This window comes from Danio rerio, chromosome 17, assembly GCF_049306965.1.
Source record: "Danio rerio strain Tuebingen ecotype United States chromosome 17, GRCz12tu, whole genome shotgun sequence".
In the NCBI taxonomy this organism is placed as follows: domain Eukaryota; kingdom Metazoa; phylum Chordata; class Actinopteri; order Cypriniformes; family Danionidae; genus Danio; species Danio rerio.
The window spans coordinates 22,822,949-22,845,081 of record NC_133192.1 but is presented as its reverse complement, the minus strand read 5'-3'; the positions used below and the strand labels follow the sequence as shown (position 1 = coordinate 22,845,081).

The window sequence follows — 22,133 nt, the reverse complement described above, 5'->3', positions numbered from 1 at the left end:
TCAATGATATTTTCTAATTCTCAACAATTTTTTGATTATTGTTTTTTTTTTTTTTTTTTTACCAGGATTTAACTATCTGAGGACTGATAAAAATGTCACCGCTCCATTGAATGGGCGTTATCAGTGTTTATCAGCTGATCGATATGAGCCTGTAGAGGCCTTCTGAGCCTACTGGTAGGCTCAGAAGACTGTAATCATGCATCCACATGGCTAATCACCTATAGATCACATGTGACTGCGTCCAGAACTTAAAGAAAGTTATTTTTATTATTTATTAATTTTCGCATTAATTGTAATGTGTATTAACATCTACCCCTTCCCCAACCCTAAACCCAACCGTCACAGTAATGCAAAACAGATCTGGATCTGGAGTCTTCTCTATTAGTATAGCTGACTAACCACACTCAAAAAACATTTTTTACTTGTTTAAACTAAAATTAGCTGAAACAACACAATTCTTGACATTTCATTGGGACCATGTTTTTTTAATTTATTATTATTTTTTGTATATAGGCTAAATTTGTTAAAATTGTTACGTTAACTTAATCAATTTGTGTTGGGACAACATAAATGAATTGTGTGGATCCCTGCATTTTTTACAGTGCATGTGGATGGATGTTAACAGCCTTCTGAGCCTACCAGTGCAAAAGGGCCCCTACTGGCCCATATCTATCAGAGCCATTGATAACGGCCCGTTAAATAGATTGATAACATTCTATAACATTAACTTACTATTTTTTTATGTTTTCTAACCATTTAAACAGCTAAAATGTCAAACATGGAAATATTTTGCCTCATATTGTCAAAAGCAATATTTTTTGGATATCAGTGTGATTTGTGAACATCACAATATTTTTTAACATGTTAATATTTTTACAAACAATGCCCTTTAAAATAGCTTACTTAATTTTCAAAAACATAAAGTAAAATTTATCGGAGGTCAAAAGTTATCCTCTAGTAACTAGCAAGTGATGTCGTCACATCACCAGAAGATGGCGTCAGTCGCTAAACTGTAGGAGGCTGAAGAAGCGCCAAAGGCAAGCACTTTGGAAACTGTGGATAACGAGATTAAGGTCGGTTTGCTCTCCAGAATTGTATAAAACATAAACAATTTATCCTCGCTCATTCTAATTTGTATTACAGGCACCTTCAGACCTATTTCGAAGGTGGCTTGGCTATTAATTGAAATCTCAACGCTAGTATGTGTTCCCAGCTTCACGGAAGTTAAGTTACTTTCAAAAAAGAAAACACTGAGGTAGTAGCAATGTACAAATTAGACTTTGTATTTGGCTGCAACTGTTTGAATCAGTCTTGCAGAGCCTCGCATATGTCTACCGATGACCATAACGTTACCTGCACCTGCAAATCTTCAGTGTAAGTTATTATATTCAGCCAGTGCGTCGCATTAATTTACGTTACTCTCAAACTCGTGTACGGAAACAGATTGAGGTTTTTAGGAGGATGCTCCTATAAGAAGAGCTTTACAGATGAAATCCTGAAACCAAGCTAAAGTGGGACACCAGAAGGGGGAGGGAGATCTTTATCCTAAAAAGCCTAAACGCTGCATGTTTTATAACTGCAGATTGTCCTACTGGGAACTTATTCATACATTTTTCCTTTAAAGAAGTAGTTGGTTAAAAGAGCATGCATTTAACAGTGCAAGCATATTAGTTGGTTTTCTTTGTGTGAAGTGAAAAGAAAATAAGAGAACAGAAAATCATTAAATGTTCACAAATATTTACAGGTTCTTTGTTTAGATTATTGAATTTGAATCATTTTTCCCCTGTAAACATCAAAGCTTTAGTGTGCCTTTTGAATGCTTTAAAAACGTAATGACTGCACTTTTTTAATTTTACAAGACCACGTTTGCTTTTGTTCAAGCTTTTATTGAGCATAAAAGAAAACTGAAACATGCACAAATTCCTCATCTCTCTGCAGCCTGACTCATTTAATTGAAATTGGAGTGATTGTCAGCGATTTCGTCTCAAAGATGAGAGCCGTGGCTACAAACACCCCTCCTGCTCCACCTATTATGGCTCTGAAACTCCATATTAGACCCTCACAAAATGTTCTATACATGATGAGAAAGCTCAGCCTGAGAGACACAGACTCCAGGTCAGGGTGACACACTTACACAAAGCTGTGTTTTATTTTTATGCTGGTATTATAGGATCTATTATGATTTGAAGGTGGTCCTAACACTGCTAGAACAGGAGAGAAGAGACTGAGATATTGATTCATATATCTGAATGAGAGGCTTTTGGTCACAGCATGGAAGAGAAAAGAGGAAACATTGACCATATGCCCTTCAGAGTAATTATGTGAAAATCACTTCCGTTTAAAAAAGCCAGGTCTTTTGTCTAATCCTTGTGAATATACCAAACTCTGAGCCGCTACATGTAAAACAATGAATCTGTGACCTGAATGTGCCAGACGTCAAATAATTGAGTGTCTATAAATGCATAGGGTCTAAAATATCTAATGCATATACGAAAATCAACCCCTATAGCCTTTCTGATGAAATGTTATTTTTGCAGCATATATTCAGTTGAAGTGAGCCAAATATTATATGCGGTGTAATATGAATAATATAATGGATATTTGTTTATTTAATTCTCTTTCATGCTTTAAATTTGCAAAAAAAAAATAAAAAATCTTTGTTGCATAAACGATGTAGTATTGCTGTATTTGAATATGGTGTGCATTTATGGGGCTCAAGGTATTATATTATGCCTTTTGGTGCTGAGTTTAAGCGCAGGCATTGTTTGCTTTCACGTGTCATGTAAGGATTCAAACACCTGAACTTTCATACTTTAACTAGACGGAAGCAGCTGCCTGTTTCAAGCCCACAACACAAAAAAGGATGACCCTTTCAGGATATTTCAAAGCAATCCCTCTGTGGAAGCAACATAGTATGTTTTGAAACCGTTCCCAGGTTTTGGCTGTTCTTGGTCTCTCTGTGCACATTTGACACATTTAGAGGGCAGAAAGAGGTACGGGGAACATTAGGAGAATAAAGGTGCTAGCGATACAGAAGAGAGCCTGCTTAGCCCTACTAATGAGCTATTAAGAGCAAGATAGGACTCAAGTCTCTCCCCCTCTGTCTCTTTTGCAGCCAAAACACACTTTGTCTGATAATGGGTGTATTAGCAGTGTAAGACCGCACTTGTGTTTGTTGGGGGTGTCGAATAGAATCTGTATTTTAGATGCATGTTTTACCCTGTTACAGTAAGTTAGTTGATTTTTAACTGTATTTTTTTATTGTGTTGTGATTCTGCAGATACTATTTTTGTACTTTTATTTTTTCAATTGCCACAATGCTACAAGTACAGTGGTCTGTCAGTATTTAAATCTACAAACTGATCATTACTTAGTGATTAGGGAGATTTATTGATATCACATCAGTTTATCTGACAGTGCTAGATATTCTTTTACAATTATATAAAGTTGATATTTAGTCATGTGTGCTAATTGTTAAGTCTAACCTAATAAAAGGCTTTAAAAAGTATCATTGATTTAGTGGCAGTGTTAATATTACACTTTTTATTCTGTCGATTATAGTTTTGTTATTCTTAACGTGGCGTTTGAAACAGCTTTTTTTTATTAAAATTAATAATATATTTATATAATATATTTTATATATATAATAATTTTTATAATATATAATATATTTTTAATAAAATAGAATGTGATAACCTAATAATATTATATACGATTAAAATAAAATATACAAAATAATTTTTTAAAATAAATTCAAACCAAAAAGATTTAGTCATCAGTATGGCCATATACAGTTGAAGTCAGAATTATTAGCCCCCCTGTTTATTTTTTCCCCCAATTTCTGTTCAACGAAGAGCAGATTTTTTTTCAACACATTTTCAAACATAATAGTTTTAATAAATAATTTCTAATAACTAATTTATTTTATCTTTGTCATGATGACAGTAAACAATATTTTACTAGATGTTTTTCAAGACACTTCTATACAGCTTAAAGTGACATTTAAAGACTTAACTAGGTTTATTGGTCACACTTTACAATAAGGTTTATTAGTTAATGTTAATTAATGCATTTACTAACATGAACAAACAATGAACAAAACATTTACTACTGTATTTGTTCTTGTTAGTTAACGTTAGTTAATGAAAATACAGTTGTTCATTGTTAGCTCATGTTAAATCATGGTGCATTAACTAATGTTAACAAGCATGGACTTGGATGTTAATGATGCATTAGTAAATGCTAAATTATAATTAATAAATGCTGTACATGTGTTGTTCATGATTAGTTAATGTTATATGCATTAACTAATGAACCTTATTGTAAAGTGTTACCGGTTTATTAGGTTAACTAGACAGGTAAGGATAGTTTGGAAAGCTATTGTACTATAACGGTTTATTCTGTAGACTATCAGAAGAAAATATAGCTTAGATGGGCTAATTATTTTGACCTTAAAATGGTTTTAAAAAAATTAAAAACTGCTTTAAATCTAGCCAAAATAAAACAAATAAAACTTTCTTTAGAAGATAAAATATTATCAGACTTACTGTGAAAATGCCCTTGCTTTGTTAAACATTATTTGGAAAATATTTTTTAAAAAAAATGTAAAGGGGGGCTATTAATTCTGACTTCAACTGTATGTTAAATTTACTATATGTTAGGGATCCGATCGATCGGCCAGAGATATCAGCCGATAATCACATTTTATGCCTCGATCGGTACATACTAATCTGACCGATCACATGAACCCATCGCAAGTGTTCGTTTATAGATTGACAAGCAGAGGAAGATCCATCCTAACTTTTTATGCATCAAATATGCACTCCAAACCTTTTTTGACTGAGACTTGTTGAATTTTACTTTCGTCATTTGCAATGTTTTAAAATTTCTTTGTTAGTCATTTTTCTTACTAAATTTTTTATCTGTTATTTTTGTAAAGCTGCTTCTGACCATGATGTGTCCACACTAAATAGTAATAAGAGCTTTGCTTGAGGGATTATATGCAACATTCTTCATTTATTCCCTTAGGAAAGGAGAAATCTCCGTTTAATTATCATACTTGGAGGGAAAAAGTGCTTTTCGTATTTTTAGACTTATTGTTATTCTTTTTTATTTTAAATAATTATGAAATTTTATGAATGTTGAAAATTCGGAGTTCAAATAGTTTTAGACATTTATAGCATCTACAGATATTTTATGAAGCAGGTGTTCTGTATTTATTCAAGTGATTACAGTCCTGGAATTTGCCATTCTTCTTATGCACACCTGTTATGTTTTTTTCAAAATCCACAGGCGGTGTTTAAAAACTTGGCATTCTGAGAGCTGTGTTTCCCAAATGCATCACCCAGTCTCAAAGGAGCTGCACCAAATGTACCTTTCACATTTACAGGTATTGTCATGTCGTGCCTTGTTTCTTATTTATCTATTGATATGTCTCACCATCTGTCTTTTTGTCTCTATCTGTGTGTGTTTCCGCCCATCTCCCCTTTGTCCCTCTTCTCTTTTGACGCTGAAGTGTTTTGTTGTCTGTAAATAAATGAGGTGGGTGAGTTTTGTCATTCTGACACTGTGAGCTTTACTTACCATCTGATTGGAGGCTTTACCAGTACTGGCACAATAGTGACATACAGAGAGGAAGAGGAAATGGCACTAACATTGTTTTGAGATCTTCACAGATACTTTATTTGAGAATATCTGAATAACTTTCATATAGAAATATCAACAACGAAAAAACTTGATGAAAGCCAAAAATATGTTATATTCAAAATATTAGCATTTCACAATGTTTTGTTTGCTTTTGTTATGACAGAAGTGACTAAAGTGAAGGTCAGGACAACAATTTCCTAAACAAATGGTTGTGCCGTGAGGCTTTAGACCCTGTCAAATCTGTGGAATTTTTGTCTTTCATATTCAAATGCTTGCAAAATTAGTATTTATCAAAAGATTGATGAGTAATTTACGTGAGTACAGGGTCAAATGTTTTCTGACATGTCAGATGCATGCAAGTTCTGCTGGCTCTCAAAGACCTGCTTTTTAGTCCAATCCCATTGCCCAATAGTACATCAACCCTCATTACACTCCACTTGTTAATAAAAACAAACATAAAATCCACAGCACAAAGTTTCTGCCATTGGTTTCTATTATTGGCACAGACTAAATAAGAATTTAACTTGCATACTAGTCCATGTTGGTTTACACTGGTTAGGTGGCCATCTAGTTATTGCACCAGTATAGACATTTGTGCTTATACATAAACACACCAGCATAAACATATGTTTGATCTGCTATGTTGGAAAACGGATGGCTAACGTTTGTAAAAATGCTTCAAATTAATTTGATTAAGTACTTAAACAACGTAGAATGGATTATATTTAAAGCATATACTTCATGTATTACAGTTTTTCTCCATCGCGTTGGTGCATTTCTCACAACACTATTTACATTTGCACAACAGTTAATGCATTTCTCAAAACAATTAGTCATTTGTGCACATCATAGTAGCAGTTTCTTATTCCTTCCAACAAATTGCAAATGCTTTTGGACATGCATCAATTGCTTTCATACAGCTCTCTGCTGTTTTATAAGATTATCATTCGCTTATGTCATGTCAGTCAAAATTAACTACACTTGTGAATGCTGAATAGTCAGTCCATATAAAACTAATAACCTCATTTCATTACTTGAGTTATCACATACAAAATGTTGAACTAGTTGTCAAAATCTGTCAAGCTAATTTTATAAGCATTTTTAGAACTTTTTTCCTGAAAATATTTTCTAAATTGAACAATTTTATGAATGATTTACATACCTATGAATATTTTAGGTTCAGTTCCAATATGTACTGCAATATTGTTTACAGTTGTGCGCAGCTCTACCCAAAGGAAGTTTATGTTGTAAATAAAGGTGTATTTATTCTTTTGCACAATGCTGTGAATAAATTAGAATTGCACATAGCATATGCAGTAAAATTGTGAAACATACATATTCAGTGTCTTGTACCTAGATATCTTACTAAATTCAGTGATATCTAACTTTACTGTAATTTTCAATTGGCTGTGCAAATTGTTTCCAAAGTCTTGCATTGGAAAAAATTTACAGAGTAAACTGTCATAATGAAAAATCTTGTTCATAAACAAAGGTGTCAGGACTTTTCATCTTGATGACACTGACACTTTGATTGACATAAATACTTGCTTTTGAGGAATGAGCTATCCATTTAGAGCAAGTGACGTGGTTTTGCAGGAATTGTTTTGAGAAATGCATTTACTGTTGTGCAAATGTAAATAGTGTTGTGAGAAATGCACTAAAGCCACTGAGAAAAACTGTACGTTTAGTACTAGAACTATTATTGTAAGTATACTGCTTGAACACCTCTTGGGAATAAATTATCATATATAATATTTTAAAGGTATTCTAAATGTAACAGCAGTACACTTTAGGTACACAACTAGTCAAGATTCAAGCTTATTTGTGTTGCAAAATAAGTATTTTTAGATAGATAGATAGTTAGATGATAGACAGACAGACAGACAGACAGACAGACAGACAGACAGACAGACAGACAGACAGACAGACAGACAGACAGACAGACAGACAGACAGATAGATAGATAGATAGATAGATAGATAGATAGATAGATAGATAGATAGATAGATAGATAGATAGATAGATAGATAGATAGATAGATAGATAGATAGTAATATAATGAATAAAAACGAATAGGCCACTTAATCAAAATAATAAAAACAACTGCAGACCAAGTATACTTATAATATGTAATTATACTTTTAATTATATATCAATGAACAAACATTAGCCAAATATACTAAAAATTTTCTGTTAGTAAAAGCCAAGTATACTTTAGGGCAATAATAAGTATTATTGAGCAGTACATATGTACATTTCAGAGAAGGATATACAAAGTATAGTTTCTGTTTTTTTTTTTTTTTTTTTAAAGAAGTATTCTATAGTAAACTAGAAAAAACCTTTTTTGAGAGATTATATATTTATACTCACCTACAAGTGGTCTTTTTTCTTTTGAAAACAAAAGATTTTTGAAGAATCTTGGGTAGCCAACAACAAAAAAGTACAATCGAAGTCAGTGTCTACTGGTTTCAGGTTCTTTTGTGTTCAACAGAAGAAAGAAACTCAAAAAAGTTTGCTTTCAGAGGCAGCGCTTTCACATATTTGTTTATATCAGTTTTTTGCTTTAGGCCATTTGAGTTCAATTCCTTACTTGGGGTGCCTTTTTATTCTCTTTTAAACTGTGATTTCTATCAGTCAATACTGTCATATCATGAAAAAGACAAAAATGATTTTACAAAATGGTGCATACTAGTTCTTCAAGGTACTTCATTACTTAATGGTGTTTATTAGAACCTCAAGAGATCAGTAACTGAAGAGATAATTTTAGTGACTTATTGCATGGTAGGTAACCTTCCATCCCAAACCTAAGAGATTTAGTTATTTTTAGATGTTACTGTATGGGGCATGCCGGCTAAAGAAGCTTGCAATATTTAAAGATGCCTCTGTGCTGAGACAGTTTATGTCCTCAAGTCTTTATGCGGGACATCTTCATCTTTTGTTGACCTGGGACGTCTCGGACCACAGCTGGTGCACGTCCCACCAAACTCTTTTTCCCAAGCTCAGCGTAGAATCATCCGGCTGCCCCTGCGGCCCCCTTTCGTAGCCTCCTCTTACCTTTTCTTTAAACAATCCCTCCCTCTCATCTTTTCTTTAAACAACCTTTCCCTCTCTCCAACAGGCTGCCCCACACACTCGCTAAATGAAGTTAGTCCAGTACCCCCTCCCCATCCTCTTCTGCTCCCTACCAGACACACTCACAGAATTGTTTGTTAATAGTCCAATTAGATAATTGCCATCTTTCACTCCTTTTGCTCTCCGTTTCCCATAAAGGACTGAATGGCTTCGGGAGGGGGGAGTTCAGCATGAAGAGGGCCTCTGGCCCAGCAAGGTGACAAGAAGGGTCCGAGCCTGTTCCCTGCTCACAACCATTGGCTTGAATTGAATCATTGTAGCCTAATCAATGGTCTTATTGGATTACAGACCACTGCTGTTCCCCCAGATATTGTTGCGTTGACAATGAAAATAGGCGAGACTGAGTGGGTGGGTGTGTAGTGGTGTGGAAGGAGTGGGAGAGAGGAGGAGGAGGAGGGGGTCGTTTTGGGTGTTAGCATTGGGATCTTGGGCAGGTTGAGTTTTTTGGCGTTCTTTAGTAGGTTTCCTATAGGCTGAGTGATCGTAGTGTTTGCTTTGGGGTTGTACTAGAGGTGCTGGGTAACTCGAGGTGGTTGTTGCTCACTGTCCAGTGCTCGACAGAGTTCCCTTGTGTTCATCTCCTTTCTTTTGTGAATCCGTGTTCATTACCACTACAGATTCCGAGCGAAGTGGATTCCTTTTTTTTTTCGTATTTCAGGTCTCTCCGCCTCCCTCATTCTCTCTCTCTCTCTCTCTCTCTCTCTCTCTCTCTCTCTCTCTCTCTGTCTCTCTTTCTCTCTCTCTCCCTCTCTCTTTGCTCTCTACCGATCTTTCCCTATCTCTTTTCGGTCTTTGCTTGTATTAGCTCCGAGGGTTCAGCGTCTGGTATCGGGCCGTTATCCGGGGGGAGATTTGTCAGCCTGCGCACAAAGTTACCCCGAGCCAACGTCTACAGCCCAACAGCAGGGCAACTGCCAGTGCCGGGGCATCGAGGAATGAAGTGGAACTTTTCTGGCGGTCCTTTGGCGCTGTGATTGTGCGTGGTGACGATTCGAGGCAAATCATCTCCCTTGATCCTGTGCGAACGAGGGCGGAGAGAGGGGTCGGAGTGAGCGGACCCCTCTATCAGGACAATGTGTATTTCCCAAACAGTTTAGAGTATTCATGAGGTTACGCAAATGTGGAGGCAGCAAAATTACCGTAATCAATTGAAGCGGCGAGCATGCGTCCGTCCACAGTTCTGATTACCCGGAGATCAGCCTGATGTGAATGTTGCAAGGAGAGGAGCTGTTAAATTGCTGTTGAATTTGGGTGAGAAGTCTATGATCATTGGGCAAGTGAGTCTGCACAGAGATAATAGGGCAGATCAGTGGACTGGGCAAGTGCTGGTGGCACATTAGCTATCTGACTCTGATTCCAAGCTGCTGTTTTATAGAAAGACCAAACCTATATTACCCACAATAAGCAGTGTGTGTCCGTCCCCAAACAGTTATTTCTGCCCAACAAGGAGAAAAAGAAGGAGAACTCTTCGCAGAGGATACGAGACTATGGAAGTCCGCTACAGTCAAGACTCAGAGTCCGGAATGCTGCTGAAGAATGGACTAAAAGAGGGGAAAGAGGGAAAGGATTCCCAGGGGAGCATTTCAAAAACGTTCCTGAAGGACCAGCAGGAGTCCTTCTCTCCATCCGGAGCGGTGGAAAACTGTGAAAAGAGCCGGGCGAGCTCAGGAGATCCTGACTACTGCCGGAGGATTCTAGTTCGGGGTGAGTTTAAAAACACTCCTGGGAGCTTTCTGCACATTTTGCTCCCATCCCTCAAAAAATACTAATAAAATAAACAAGAAATCGATATAACAAGAACTTTTCATTTTGCTTTTTGTGTCAGTTTTAGTCGCTGGATTTTTATTATTTTTCCTCCATCGGCAAGTGTGTATAGATTTGAGTGTGCACAAGTGTAGATGATGCAAATTGATACAAACTAAGCTGATAACAGAAAAAAGTATGAATATTGTTGAAAAAAATAATACTTTAATTTTGCTCACTGTAATGGTGCAGTTAATGGCTTGATAATTAAAATAAAAATTTGTGCTACCTTTTGGTTAATGATAATTGTAAATGCTATTTAGACTAATTTCAGCTGTGCATTAAAATTATAAATGTTTTACATAAATGCTAAAATCTAATAATTAAAAATGATTGAAATTACTTTTGCATGATTATGGTTGTTTTTAAAAATTTTAGCTATGTAAGCAATACTTTACTATTGTCCATAACGATAATGTACATTTATTTGGATGTTGTTTATTATTTTTGGAGTTATTCTGCTTTATAATCTCTCATTCTTATTTATATTTGCTCCATTTTTATATATCTAAATTTATTTTACTACATCTTACATTTACTTAGTCACAATTTTCATTTATATTGTGGAGCCCACAAAGCAGTTTATTTGTAGATTTATCATTTTTCACAATACGTTTACAGAGAAGCTGTAATTATTTAAGCTCTAGCTATTATAATGCGATCAATTGGCTAAAAGCAGTTTGTCTATATTTGTGTTAAATTGTGAATATTTGTGAAGCCCCTCCTGCTGGTGTCAGCTGATTGTGAAATTCTGGAGAGCAATCAGATCCATTAATTTATTTAGGTTGTGAAGCTAAATCTAGGTCAGTCTCAGAGGCCTATTGAAATATGAGGAAATTAACCTTATGAAATTATTGTGTAATTTCATCTGTTAAAATTTAACAGCTAATGCAGTCTTTTTTATTTTCAAGTTGAATAATTAAATAAACCACTGTGTTTTTAATAGTAATTTTACAGTTGTCACAATTCGTAAATAATATTTAAAGATTTATATATATATTTTTAGGGTTAAGCACACCAGAGCACATTCTCCACAGAGATACACACACATACAAAAACACACCAGCTAATGTGTTTGATGAATGTTTTAAAATATTTTATATCTGTTTTAAACAACGCATTTCTCTTCCTATTTGCATTCATGTACGTCATTAAAAACTTATTTTACTATTAACAATTTTATTATTACTTAATCTGTTTTGACAGCAGAACGATTATAAATTTTACAGCTAAAATAGAAAATAGTTTTTCTATTTATATGACAGTATTTTTATTTATTTGTGATTTATGCCATTTTTCAAATTTATTTAAAATTGCTTTGAACTTTAATTTAATTTAGCATTTTTCTGCTTACAGATTTTTTGTAAGAGTATGTAATTTTGTTTGTTAATAAAATAATATTGTTCTAATCAGCATTTGTTTGGCATTTATATTGCAACAACAAAAACAGCATTCAGGCAGGACAAGGGTTTATTTAATAAAAACATCAAATGCTTTGGTTATTTAGCAATCGAAATTGTGCAATGTTTAATACGATTTGCATGACTACCAATATTAATTTCTCAAAAGAAAAAGCATTTTAGCATTTTTTAAAACTTATAACATATTCTGCTTATCTCAAGTAATTTTAATATTAGTCTTATAGCAGGTATGACAATTTTCTGAACACATTTTCCTCTTCACATGTAGATGCCAAAGGGTCGATTCGAGAAATTATTCTCCCCAAGGGTTTGGATCTAGACCGACCAAAGCGCACTAGGACCTCGTTCACAGCAGAGCAACTATACAGACTGGAGATGGAGTTTCAGCGGTGTCAGTATGTTGTGGGACGGGAACGAACTGAACTTGCCCGGCAACTTAACCTGTCTGAAACTCAGGTACACATTCGAATGCAAATAGTGATACACAAACACTATTGCAAATACATTATAAAGACCACTGAAGACAGCCACTGCCATACAATTGCAAAATAATTAATTTGCCTCTCACAAATATGTCTTTCCACGTGACTCATGTCTGATGCACTAGCATAATTATTATTCAATGTATAAAGAAGTGCATTGCGGAGGCTCTTTACCAAAACACACAGAGCTACCTGAAAATAAAATGCACTTACTTCATGATATTAATATTTCATTTATTTGCATTTTGATCACCCTAAGGCAACCTAAAATATCAACAATCTGATCGCATTTTGTTGTTTCTGGACAATTCCCTTTTTCTGCCCTCTTCAGCAGTGCAATAGTTTGATGGTCTGTTAGTGGCATAAAGGCCCGCTTTACAAAAATAAGCCTAGTGATGCATTTGCGGCACATGCTTTGCACAGGGGTCAGTAAGAGGTCACAAGCTTGAGATTACATGACTGAACTGTACATGCACTCTGTCTCTCTCTCTCTCAACCTCTTTTTATCCCTCTCGCTCTCTCTCTCCCTCTCCCTCCGTGTCTCCCTGGATAATCTGCAGTGCGGGGAAACTCTGACTGCAGTAGTAAGGCTAATTTTGGATCCTATGTTTTTATTTGTTTATTCGTCAGTGAACATGTTCATTATATCACATGCTTGCGTGACCAAGCACTGCTTTTATTAGGGAAAATAAGTCACTGGAAAATGATAAATCAAAATTACATTGCTGTGTTTACCAATTTTAAGGCTTTAGTTATTTATTTGTGTTAATTTATTTACTCAAATTGTAGATTAAATATTCATTATATAAAGTACCTACTGCTCAGAATAAACGAGTACACCATGAGTACAACATTTATCAATATTATACATATTATAACAAATGTTTTAACGAAACAGGTATATTTATTAAAACTAGACTATGGTGACTTAACAATTTTAGGATTAGAAAAAGTATACATTATGCATTAAAAATATAAGAAAAGTCTTGGGGAAAAAAATATAAATAATTTGCATATAAACACATTTTTTAAGTTTTAAATAAAATAATTTCAAATCATATATATATATATATATATATATATATATATATATATATATATATATATATATATGTATATATATATATATATATATATATATATATATATATATATATATATATATATATATATATATATATATAGTACACTCCTCACAAATCTCTCTTTTAAATTAATATTTTTTATGGGAAGCTATACAATATTATATTTGAGTTTACATATACATTAGATTAGTCAGTACTGAAGCCAAATCTGGAGCTTATATAATAAAATAACTTATGATAACGGTTTTAATAAAGAGGAAAAATTAAGAGAAGCAAAAACTTTGTAAAAAAAAAAAAACAAAAAAGGTGAAATTTTGTAGGTTATAATTTATTTTTGCAATATTTTGCTTGCATTTAATTGTATTATCTTTCAATTTTCAAATAACTGACTAAAATATTATTTTAATTAATATATTTATTTAATAAATCTGTTTTGTTCAAATGCACCATAATACATTGCCTATAACTACTGAGAAATGGATACAAAAATTAATTTTCAAAATTGGGCTGTATTCAATTATGCACTGCATATTAAATATTGGATTATATATTATACAATTAAATTCTACAAATATATACATTGTTATACATAGAAATTATAAATTAAATTTCAAATGCATTCAAATGATGCAAAAAAAAATACCTACACAACAATCAACTAAATTTAATAAACAGATTTTTTGTTCTATAATAATAATAATAATAATATTTAAGTGTTCTCCTTGCAAATACACTCATTTTTGCACCAGTTCTAGTTTTAAATTAAATTCTAAATTAGTTCTATTTTTGTCTTATTTCATCTAATGTAAAATAAACCTATAAACTAGATTTGCACAAATATCTCAGTGTAAAGCATCACAAATATCAATCTTTCTAAAAAACAAATATGTTAGAGTGTACTCATTTCTGCTGGGCGCTGTAATTTTTGCACCAGGGCTTCTTAAAGTTATTTTGTTAAATTAATTCTAGTTCTGTCTTATTTAATCTAATGTAAAATAAACCAATAAACGAGATTTGCACAAATATCTCAGAATCAATCTTTCTAAAAAACTAATCTGTTAGGGTGTACTCATTTCTTCTGGGTGATGTGTATTGTCAGTCAGGGATGCACTAATTAAACTCTCTGAACACCTGCAAACCGACAATGCCGTCTCAATGTTTCTAATTCTATTGGCCATTTGAACTATGTCACATTCTATCACATCATCGCCCCACTAACGACTTTAAAATTCTTCTGCTCTCCTGTGGACCGAAATTACGACATTTAAAGCCCTGAGGCAGATCGGTGCTGCTAACACAGGGTGCACAATAGAGTTCGCTTCACTAATGCCCTCTCTAATGCCCCGTGCAGCAGCGCAGTTCAAATCCATGCCTTGATTACATTAAAGCTTCCCGTGTCTCTTCTTGGCCGCCTGATGAGGAGGGTGAAGTGCTCCTTAATGACAGCTTCATGAAATTAACATTGTGTTCGGAAACACAGAATGTTCTGTGGAAAGTCATGCATTTGTGAAAGTGCACCAGCAATGTGTGTGTGTTTTTTGGTTTGTTTGTTTGTTTGTTTTTTAAAAGGCAAAAATGCGTCAAGAATGAGAGGGAAAGAATTGTGTTTAGAAAACGTAATTGCTGGTAATTCCTTGACCTTCTGGGTTCATGGTTTTCGCAAAACATTAAATAAATACAAATGACAAATGTGGATTTTAGTGATTTAGTAATCTGAAAACTCAATATTTAGCATTCCATTACAACATTCATAAACATTGAGGCATGCACTTATATAACTAACTGATACATAATTATTTTTTAATACACAGTGTTTAAAGATTATTTCTGCCGTTGCCATGCATTTAAGCTGTTTATAAGAGTGACGGTTAAACCGTGTGACTCAATTCCGTGATGTTAGTCATTCTCCTTTGTTCTTATTCCTGTGAAGCTGTTATCGATCATTTGAAGTATACAGCGAATATAAGGCGGACTTCATTTGCTCTATGGAGTTTAAATGTATGTCATAGGACTTTGTTTTGCTATTGGAATTTGATCTAAACACGAGTTGTCTGGAAATTACAGTTTGCTCTTTCTTTGTAAACCTAAATTAAATGGATACAGTACAATTACTTGGTTCAAAACAGTATTGATCCAGACATCCTTGCAAAAGGAAGTTATGTTGCTGTGTTATTCAAGAATATACACATTATTATTTACATTTTAATAGTAACATTTATGCTGTTTCATTTTAAAATTAGTGTCACTTACAACATTTACATTTTAGTTCCCCTTTTTATGTGCACAGGGATTCTTTTCCCCATTTATAGTGTTTTTTTTTACCACCCTAAAATACACATCAAATTGCAACTCTGATTTCATTGGATTCAACTTAAACATATACAATCTGACCATATTTAGCTATGATAGAAATATCATATTTAATACTCTAAATTTAGTACATTTATGTTATATTGTTATATTATATTATATTATATTATATTATCTATATTTATTTATATTATTTAATAAACCTTTATTTAATAAACACTTTCAAATATTTTTAAATCCCAGAATGTGTTTAATCTTAACCAGTTTAAACACTTATTAAATGATATCTATGGTTTAAATCTGAATTATTAAACCCCTTTTGAATTTATTTTCTTTTTTAAATATTTCCCAAATGATGTTTAACAGAGCAATGAAATTTTCACAGTTTGTCTGATAATATTTTTTTCTTCCAAAGAAAGTTTTTTTTGAGGTCAAAGTCTTTTAAGGTCAAAAATATTAGCTCTTTTATGCTGTATATTTTTGTCGATAATCTACAGAACAAACCATCATTATAAAATAACTTGCCTAATTACCCTTACCTGCCTAGTTAACCTAATAACCTAGTAAAGCCTTTAAATGTCACTCTTAGCTGATTATAAGTGTCTTGAAAAATATCCAGTCAAATATATTTACTGTCATCATGGCAAAAATAAAATAAATCAGTTATTAGAAATGCGTTATTAAAACTATTATGTTTAGAAATGTGCTGACAAAAATCTCTCTGTTTAACAGAAATTGGGGGGAAAAATAAACAGGGGGGCTAATAATTCAGGGGGCTAATAATTCTTCCTTCAACTATAGTAACATTTAAGTTCCATACTTGCTGTAAAAATATGTAGTTGGCATGACTTTATAACACCAACTTTCTTTCAATCTTTCTTTCTTTCTTTCTTTCTTTCTTTCTTTCTTTCTTTCTTTCTTTCTTTCTTTCGTTCCAAATTCAGTGTGGAATTAACATTAGTAGCATTATGCTAGCTCACATCATTCCTCGTGTTATTTATCTTTTCTAACCTAATTTCTCTCTGTTTATCCTCTGTCAGGTGAAGGTGTGGTTCCAGAACCGGCGCACCAAGCAGAAGAAGGATCAGGGGAAGGATTCAGAGCTGCGCTCGGTGGTCTCTGAGACGGCCGCCACCTGCAGCGTCCTGCGCCTCCTGGAGCAGGGCCGTCTCCTCACTCCACCGGGCCTGCCAGGACTGCTGCCCCACTGCGGGAGCTCGTCGCTGGGCTCAGCTCTGCGTGGGCCATCGCTAGGGATCACAGCTAACGGAGGCTCCTCCAGCAGCAGCAGCAGCAGTGCCGGCAGCTCGGGCACAGCGGGAGGAAGTCCACCGCTGCCAACCGTGACCAGCTCTGGGACAGTCACGGGACTGCAGGGATCCCCACCTGCCCACGGGCTGTTCAGCTTCCCAATGCCCTCTCTGCTCGGGTCGGTCGCCTCACGTATTTCCTCCACCCCGCTCGGCATGGCTGGATCCCTTGCAGGGAACTTGCAGGAACTTTCCGCCCGATACCTGAGCTCCTCCGCCTTTGAGCCCTACTCGCGGACCAATGGCAAAGAAGCACTTGACAAAAAAGTTTTGGAATGATCACTAAGGGGTTTCTTCTCTTTTTTTTGTCCTTTTTTATTTTTTGTTGTCGTTGTTGTTGTTGTTGTTTTGAAATTAGTTTGAGCTCAGATTATCACCCTTGAAAATCGCCCTTTTGTCTCATTGGTGCTGTTTTGTTTTTTCCCATGTCATCAACCTGCACACTTGATGCCTCTCACAACTGTAAAAAGGTTTCACTTTTGAAAAAAAAACAAGGATTTTTTGCACTAAATCAAAGTTTCTCTAATTTGACACACAAGAGAGCTCGGGGAAGGAATGTAGCAAGAGATTATGGAGGGGAGGAGAGATGAAAACGGTTGCTGAGGCAATATTTTTGGGGCACTTTTTTTTCCTTGTACACCTTTTTTTTCGGAGCTGGACAGTTGTGTTCAGATTATCAAACTAATCTGAAAGCTGCTGGGTGAAAGAAAGAGAAGAAAAAAAAACAAAAACTGAACTCACGGCAACATTCTTTACATTCTCAGTTTTAAGAGCGATCTAAATGTGAGATTTCTACATAGTAGCGTCTGCCAAGGCTCAAATATTCAAATATATTATATCGGGATTCCTTTCCAAAGGCTAGCAAACTATTCAGCCACACCGCGGATTTGTATACACAGTTTGCTACATACACAGATCACGAATTTGCCAAGATCAGGTGTCTATACCGTTTTGTATTTGTTTGGTTAAACATGTTCTGACTAAATCAAAGGAAAACCACTGTCACACCGTTAAATAGTCCAATAGTCCTGTGTTCATTGTTCTCTAAATGGTTTCTGTGAGGGTGCTCCCCAAAACGAGTTTTGAAGGCAGTCTCAGTTTGTGAGTTTGTATGTCTTAATATGCAGTTTTTCTCCTCTCTCTGTATGTGTGTGTGTGTGTGTGTGTGTGTGTGTGCTGGTACTGAAGTTGTAGTCCTGGTTTCCATGTTTAGGTGCGTGTTTAACTGAAAACCTTTCAAGAGCTCAAGATTGCCTGGGATTAAGCTCCGGAGCATCGATGAGACCCTTTCATTATCGGACTAGACGTTTTGCCGTCTGCAGCAAACCCCTCTACCGTTTTCCAGAAGAATTCAACGCCCTTTCTGTTATCAGAGCTGAGACGAGACGCATCTCTGAAGGACGAACAGGGTACGATCACTGTAGTATAAAAGATTGAATAACGAAAATTGTTATTTTATTGTAAATTATTCACGTCTGTAATAAATAGATCATTAGTATATCTGCAAATAATGAAAGAATGAATGTATGGGGGGCGGGGTTTATGATTGAGCATCCAATCAAAGCTCTGGTGGTGTTGTTGTTAAATATCTTGAAGTTTGTGAACCGTGGTATGAGTGTGGATATATATTATATATAACTAAAAAAATCAAAACAAAACAAATCTTTTCAGTCTTTCTTTTGTGAGCTGTGTAAACCCTAAATGGCATTGCTGTTTGGTCATGTGACAATCTCAGCATCGGTACAAATCATCCAAGGTCACTTAACTCTGCCAGTTTCATCACAGCTCTGGCTGACGTTTTCTGATGTTGACAGACATTCAGGAGAGCAGCCTTGCTTGGGTGAATGTCCCTGAATATCCTGGGATGACAGGTAGATGCGTTCTACCTTTTTGAATGCACAGAGATGCATCTGGATGAAAATATCTCAAGTTATCTTGGTTTTACACATCAAACATCTGTGGTAAACACAAAAGCAGAGCGGGATGAAGAAATTAGGGTCTAACTTTATTAAAACAGGATTTAAATAGTCAAAGTTGTTAATTTACAAATAGCTCATTCATGGGATTTTTATTTACAATAAATTTGTTTTTGTGGCTCTTTGAACTGTAATGGATAGTAATTTCTAGATGTGGAGATGGAAAGTCGTCTAGTCCTTGTAAAATGATTTTGTTAGAGCTATCTGAGAAGCAATGACTGAAAAAACGAAAGCAGAACTTCTCAGTGCAACTGAAGTTTTGCAATACTAATTTCATTTCCCATTTACAACCCTTCCTCTAATTATAATATACTGTTAAAGTCCGAATTATTAGCCCCTTTTTAATTTTTTTTTCTTTTTTTTTTTTTTTATATATTTCCCAAATTATGTTTAACAGAGCAAGGAATATTTCACTATATGTTTAATAATATTTTTTCTTCTGGAGAAAGTCTTACTTGTTTTATTTCGGCTAGAATAAAAGCAGTATTCAATTGTTTAAAAAACATTTTATCGTCAAAATGATTAGCCCCTTTAAGCTAAGTTTTTTTCCGATAGTCTACAAAACAAACCATCGTTATACAATAACTTGTCTAATTACCCTAACCTGCCTAGTTAACCTAATTTACCTAGTTAAGCCTTTAAATGTCACTTTAAGCTTTATAGAAGTGTCTTGAAAAATATCAAATATTATTTACTGTCATCATGGCAAAGATAAAATAAATCAGTTATTAGAAATGAGTTATTAAAACTATTATGTTTAGAAATGTGTTGAAAAAATCTTGAAATCACAGATATTGAGGGGAAAATAAACAGGGGCTAATAATACAGAATACAGACTTTAGCTGTATATATAATTTTAAAACTCTTTTTTATTTAGTTAATATTCAATCAAAATAAATCTTTAAAAATATGAAATAAAAAAAAACGTGTTTTCTTACTACATTTATTAGTTTGGATTTTATTTTAAAATAAAAAGGGAAAAATAATGCTTAAAAACTGTAGTGGACTTTAATGTACACCTTTAATGTAAATCTTTAATGTCACATTTTTAAGTAAAGCACTAAATTGTTTTTTTATTTTTCCTGGTAACATGTTATTTTATTTAGAGCTTCTTCTTTTTGCAGTGACTACACTCAGTACACTCTGGCGTTAATACATCAAACCCCTTTTCCAACCACACAACAATTTGCAACTTTGCCTACATTTTCTTTACTTGATAACACACCAGTTGTAGCTTTCAGTTTTTTACCATCACTTAACAGTGCTCAGCATAATTGAGTACACCCCATTTAGAAAATTTTATCCATTTCTCAGTGAATATAGGCAGTGTATTTTGGTGCATTTAAACAAAACAGATTTATTAAACAGATATGTGTATTAAAGCAATATTTTAGTCACCAAACATCTTTAGAAATTAAAAAAAATAATACAATTAAATTCAAGCTAAATATTGCAAAAACAAAATTACAACCTAAAAATTTCAACTTTATTTTTCAATTATTTTGCTTCTCTTGATTTTTCCTCTTTTTTAAATTTGTATTTAAATTTTTCTATAACATATAAATTTGGGTGTACTTGTTTCTGGACCATTATCTTAAGTTATTTTGTTAGATCATCTCTAGGTTTGGCTTCAATACTGACTAATCTAATGTATATGCACAAATATAATATTGCATAGATTCCAATTAATGTCTTATATATATATATATAGAGAGAGAGAGAGAGAGATGCTGAGCACTGTGTGTATCCATGTTCATCGTTTGCAATCTCATAACCCAAGGCCTTTGTCACTTTTTTACTCCGAGTCTTCAAGCAATCCCGCCCTCCTGAGTCTTGGGAATCTTCCTAAAAACACAACAGTCTAGGCCTCTCTCTCACTCTCTCAATCCCAGTCCCCCCTTGCTCCATCTCTCCTCCCTCCCCACAGCCCAATTAGGCTGAAGGTCGAGCTGCATTGTGGTTGGGGGTGAGGGAACGGGTGGAGACGATGGGGGAGAGTGTGAAAGAGGGAAGGGGGGGGATTGAGTGAGACCACCAACACGTTCCCTCCATCACATGACCAGCCTTCAAACCCCGGCCTGTGCTGCGGGAGGAAAGGCAGCATCCTGTGGGTGTTTTGTGCTCTTTGTGCATCCCTCACTTCCTCTTTTATTTGTGCTTACATATGGTGATCAGAGCGTAAACGCACGCTGTGAAAGAGCCTTGTACGGCTATGGAGTGGACTCGTGACCCCGATGTTCCTGGGGAGCGTTAAATCCTGTCACGGCTCTTCTGGTCTTTGCCTGAAGTGTCATACATGCTGACAGGCTTTTCTAACTAACTGATCCAATAAACCAATCAGGGGATTTTCCACAAGCTAAGCTACACATTAGGTGCATGGACTCAGACGGGCCCTTAAAGTTTTCATGCAGTCTTAATGCTGACTGGAAAACATATAGGAAATAAAGTATTTCAGATCATTCCATCAAGGAGTAATCTCATCAGAGTCAGCTTATGATGATTCACTCACATTCTCAAGCAGAATCAGAGCAAGGTTATTGTGTATGTTAACTATTGTTCAGTGGAACAAAAGTGGAAATGCCATCAAATCTTATCAGGCATATTTATAACAAGAATTATTTGATGATTATAATAAGATTATATTTATTGATCACACTGCTGGCCCAAAATGAACCCTTTAACCACCCCACAATGAACTTTTGTGCATTTCTTCCCAGCAAACAATTTGTTTAATAGATGTCTAATAGACATCTAAACGTAGACAGCTTGGCTAAAACAAGGTTAAACTTGGGCTGTCAGTGAAAATCTAATAGACATCTAAGAATAGCCCAAAACTAGACTAGTTGTCAAATAGACAGACGTTATATGTGTAGTTATTCATTTTGGTTTATTTGATAACTAGTCTAGTTTTGGCCTTTTCGTAGACGTCTATTAGATTTTTACTGACAGCCCAAGTTTAGCCTTGTTG

The 22,133-nt window shown here is 34.6% G+C and overlaps 1 protein-coding gene across 9 annotated transcripts; it reads left to right on the top strand.

Annotated features, from left to right (window-relative positions):
• The first annotated feature begins 970 nt into the window (after positions 1 to 970).
• vax1 (ventral anterior homeobox 1) lies at positions 971 to 18,847 on the top strand. Of its 9 annotated transcripts, none has more exons than XM_073927031.1 (7): positions 980 to 1,073; positions 1,144 to 1,374; positions 1,939 to 2,115; positions 5,293 to 5,389; positions 10,208 to 10,482; positions 12,271 to 12,458; positions 16,920 to 18,847. In XM_073927031.1, exons 5-7 carry the CDS (start codon positions 10,266 to 10,268, stop codon positions 17,466 to 17,468), a joined length of 954 nt encoding a protein of 317 aa, XP_073783132.1. In that variant the 5' UTR covers positions 980 to 1,073; positions 1,144 to 1,374; positions 1,939 to 2,115; positions 5,293 to 5,389; positions 10,208 to 10,265; the 3' UTR covers positions 17,469 to 18,847.
• Positions 18,848 to 22,133: the final 3,286 nt, after the last annotated feature.

Bases quoted from the DNA above. Each gene is read 5' to 3' on its own strand.
- vax1 (XM_073927032.1), top strand. From the start codon at position 10,266: ATGGAAGTCCGCTACAGTCAAGACTCAGAGTCCGGAATGCTGCTGAAG. The intron at 10,483-12,270 runs GTGAGTTTAAAA...CTTCACATGTAG, and splicing joins CCGGAGGATTCTAGTTCGGG to ATGCCAAAGGGTCGATTCGA. The intron at 12,459-16,919 runs GTACACATTCGA...ATCCTCTGTCAG, and splicing joins TTAACCTGTCTGAAACTCAG to GTGAAGGTGTGGTTCCAGAA.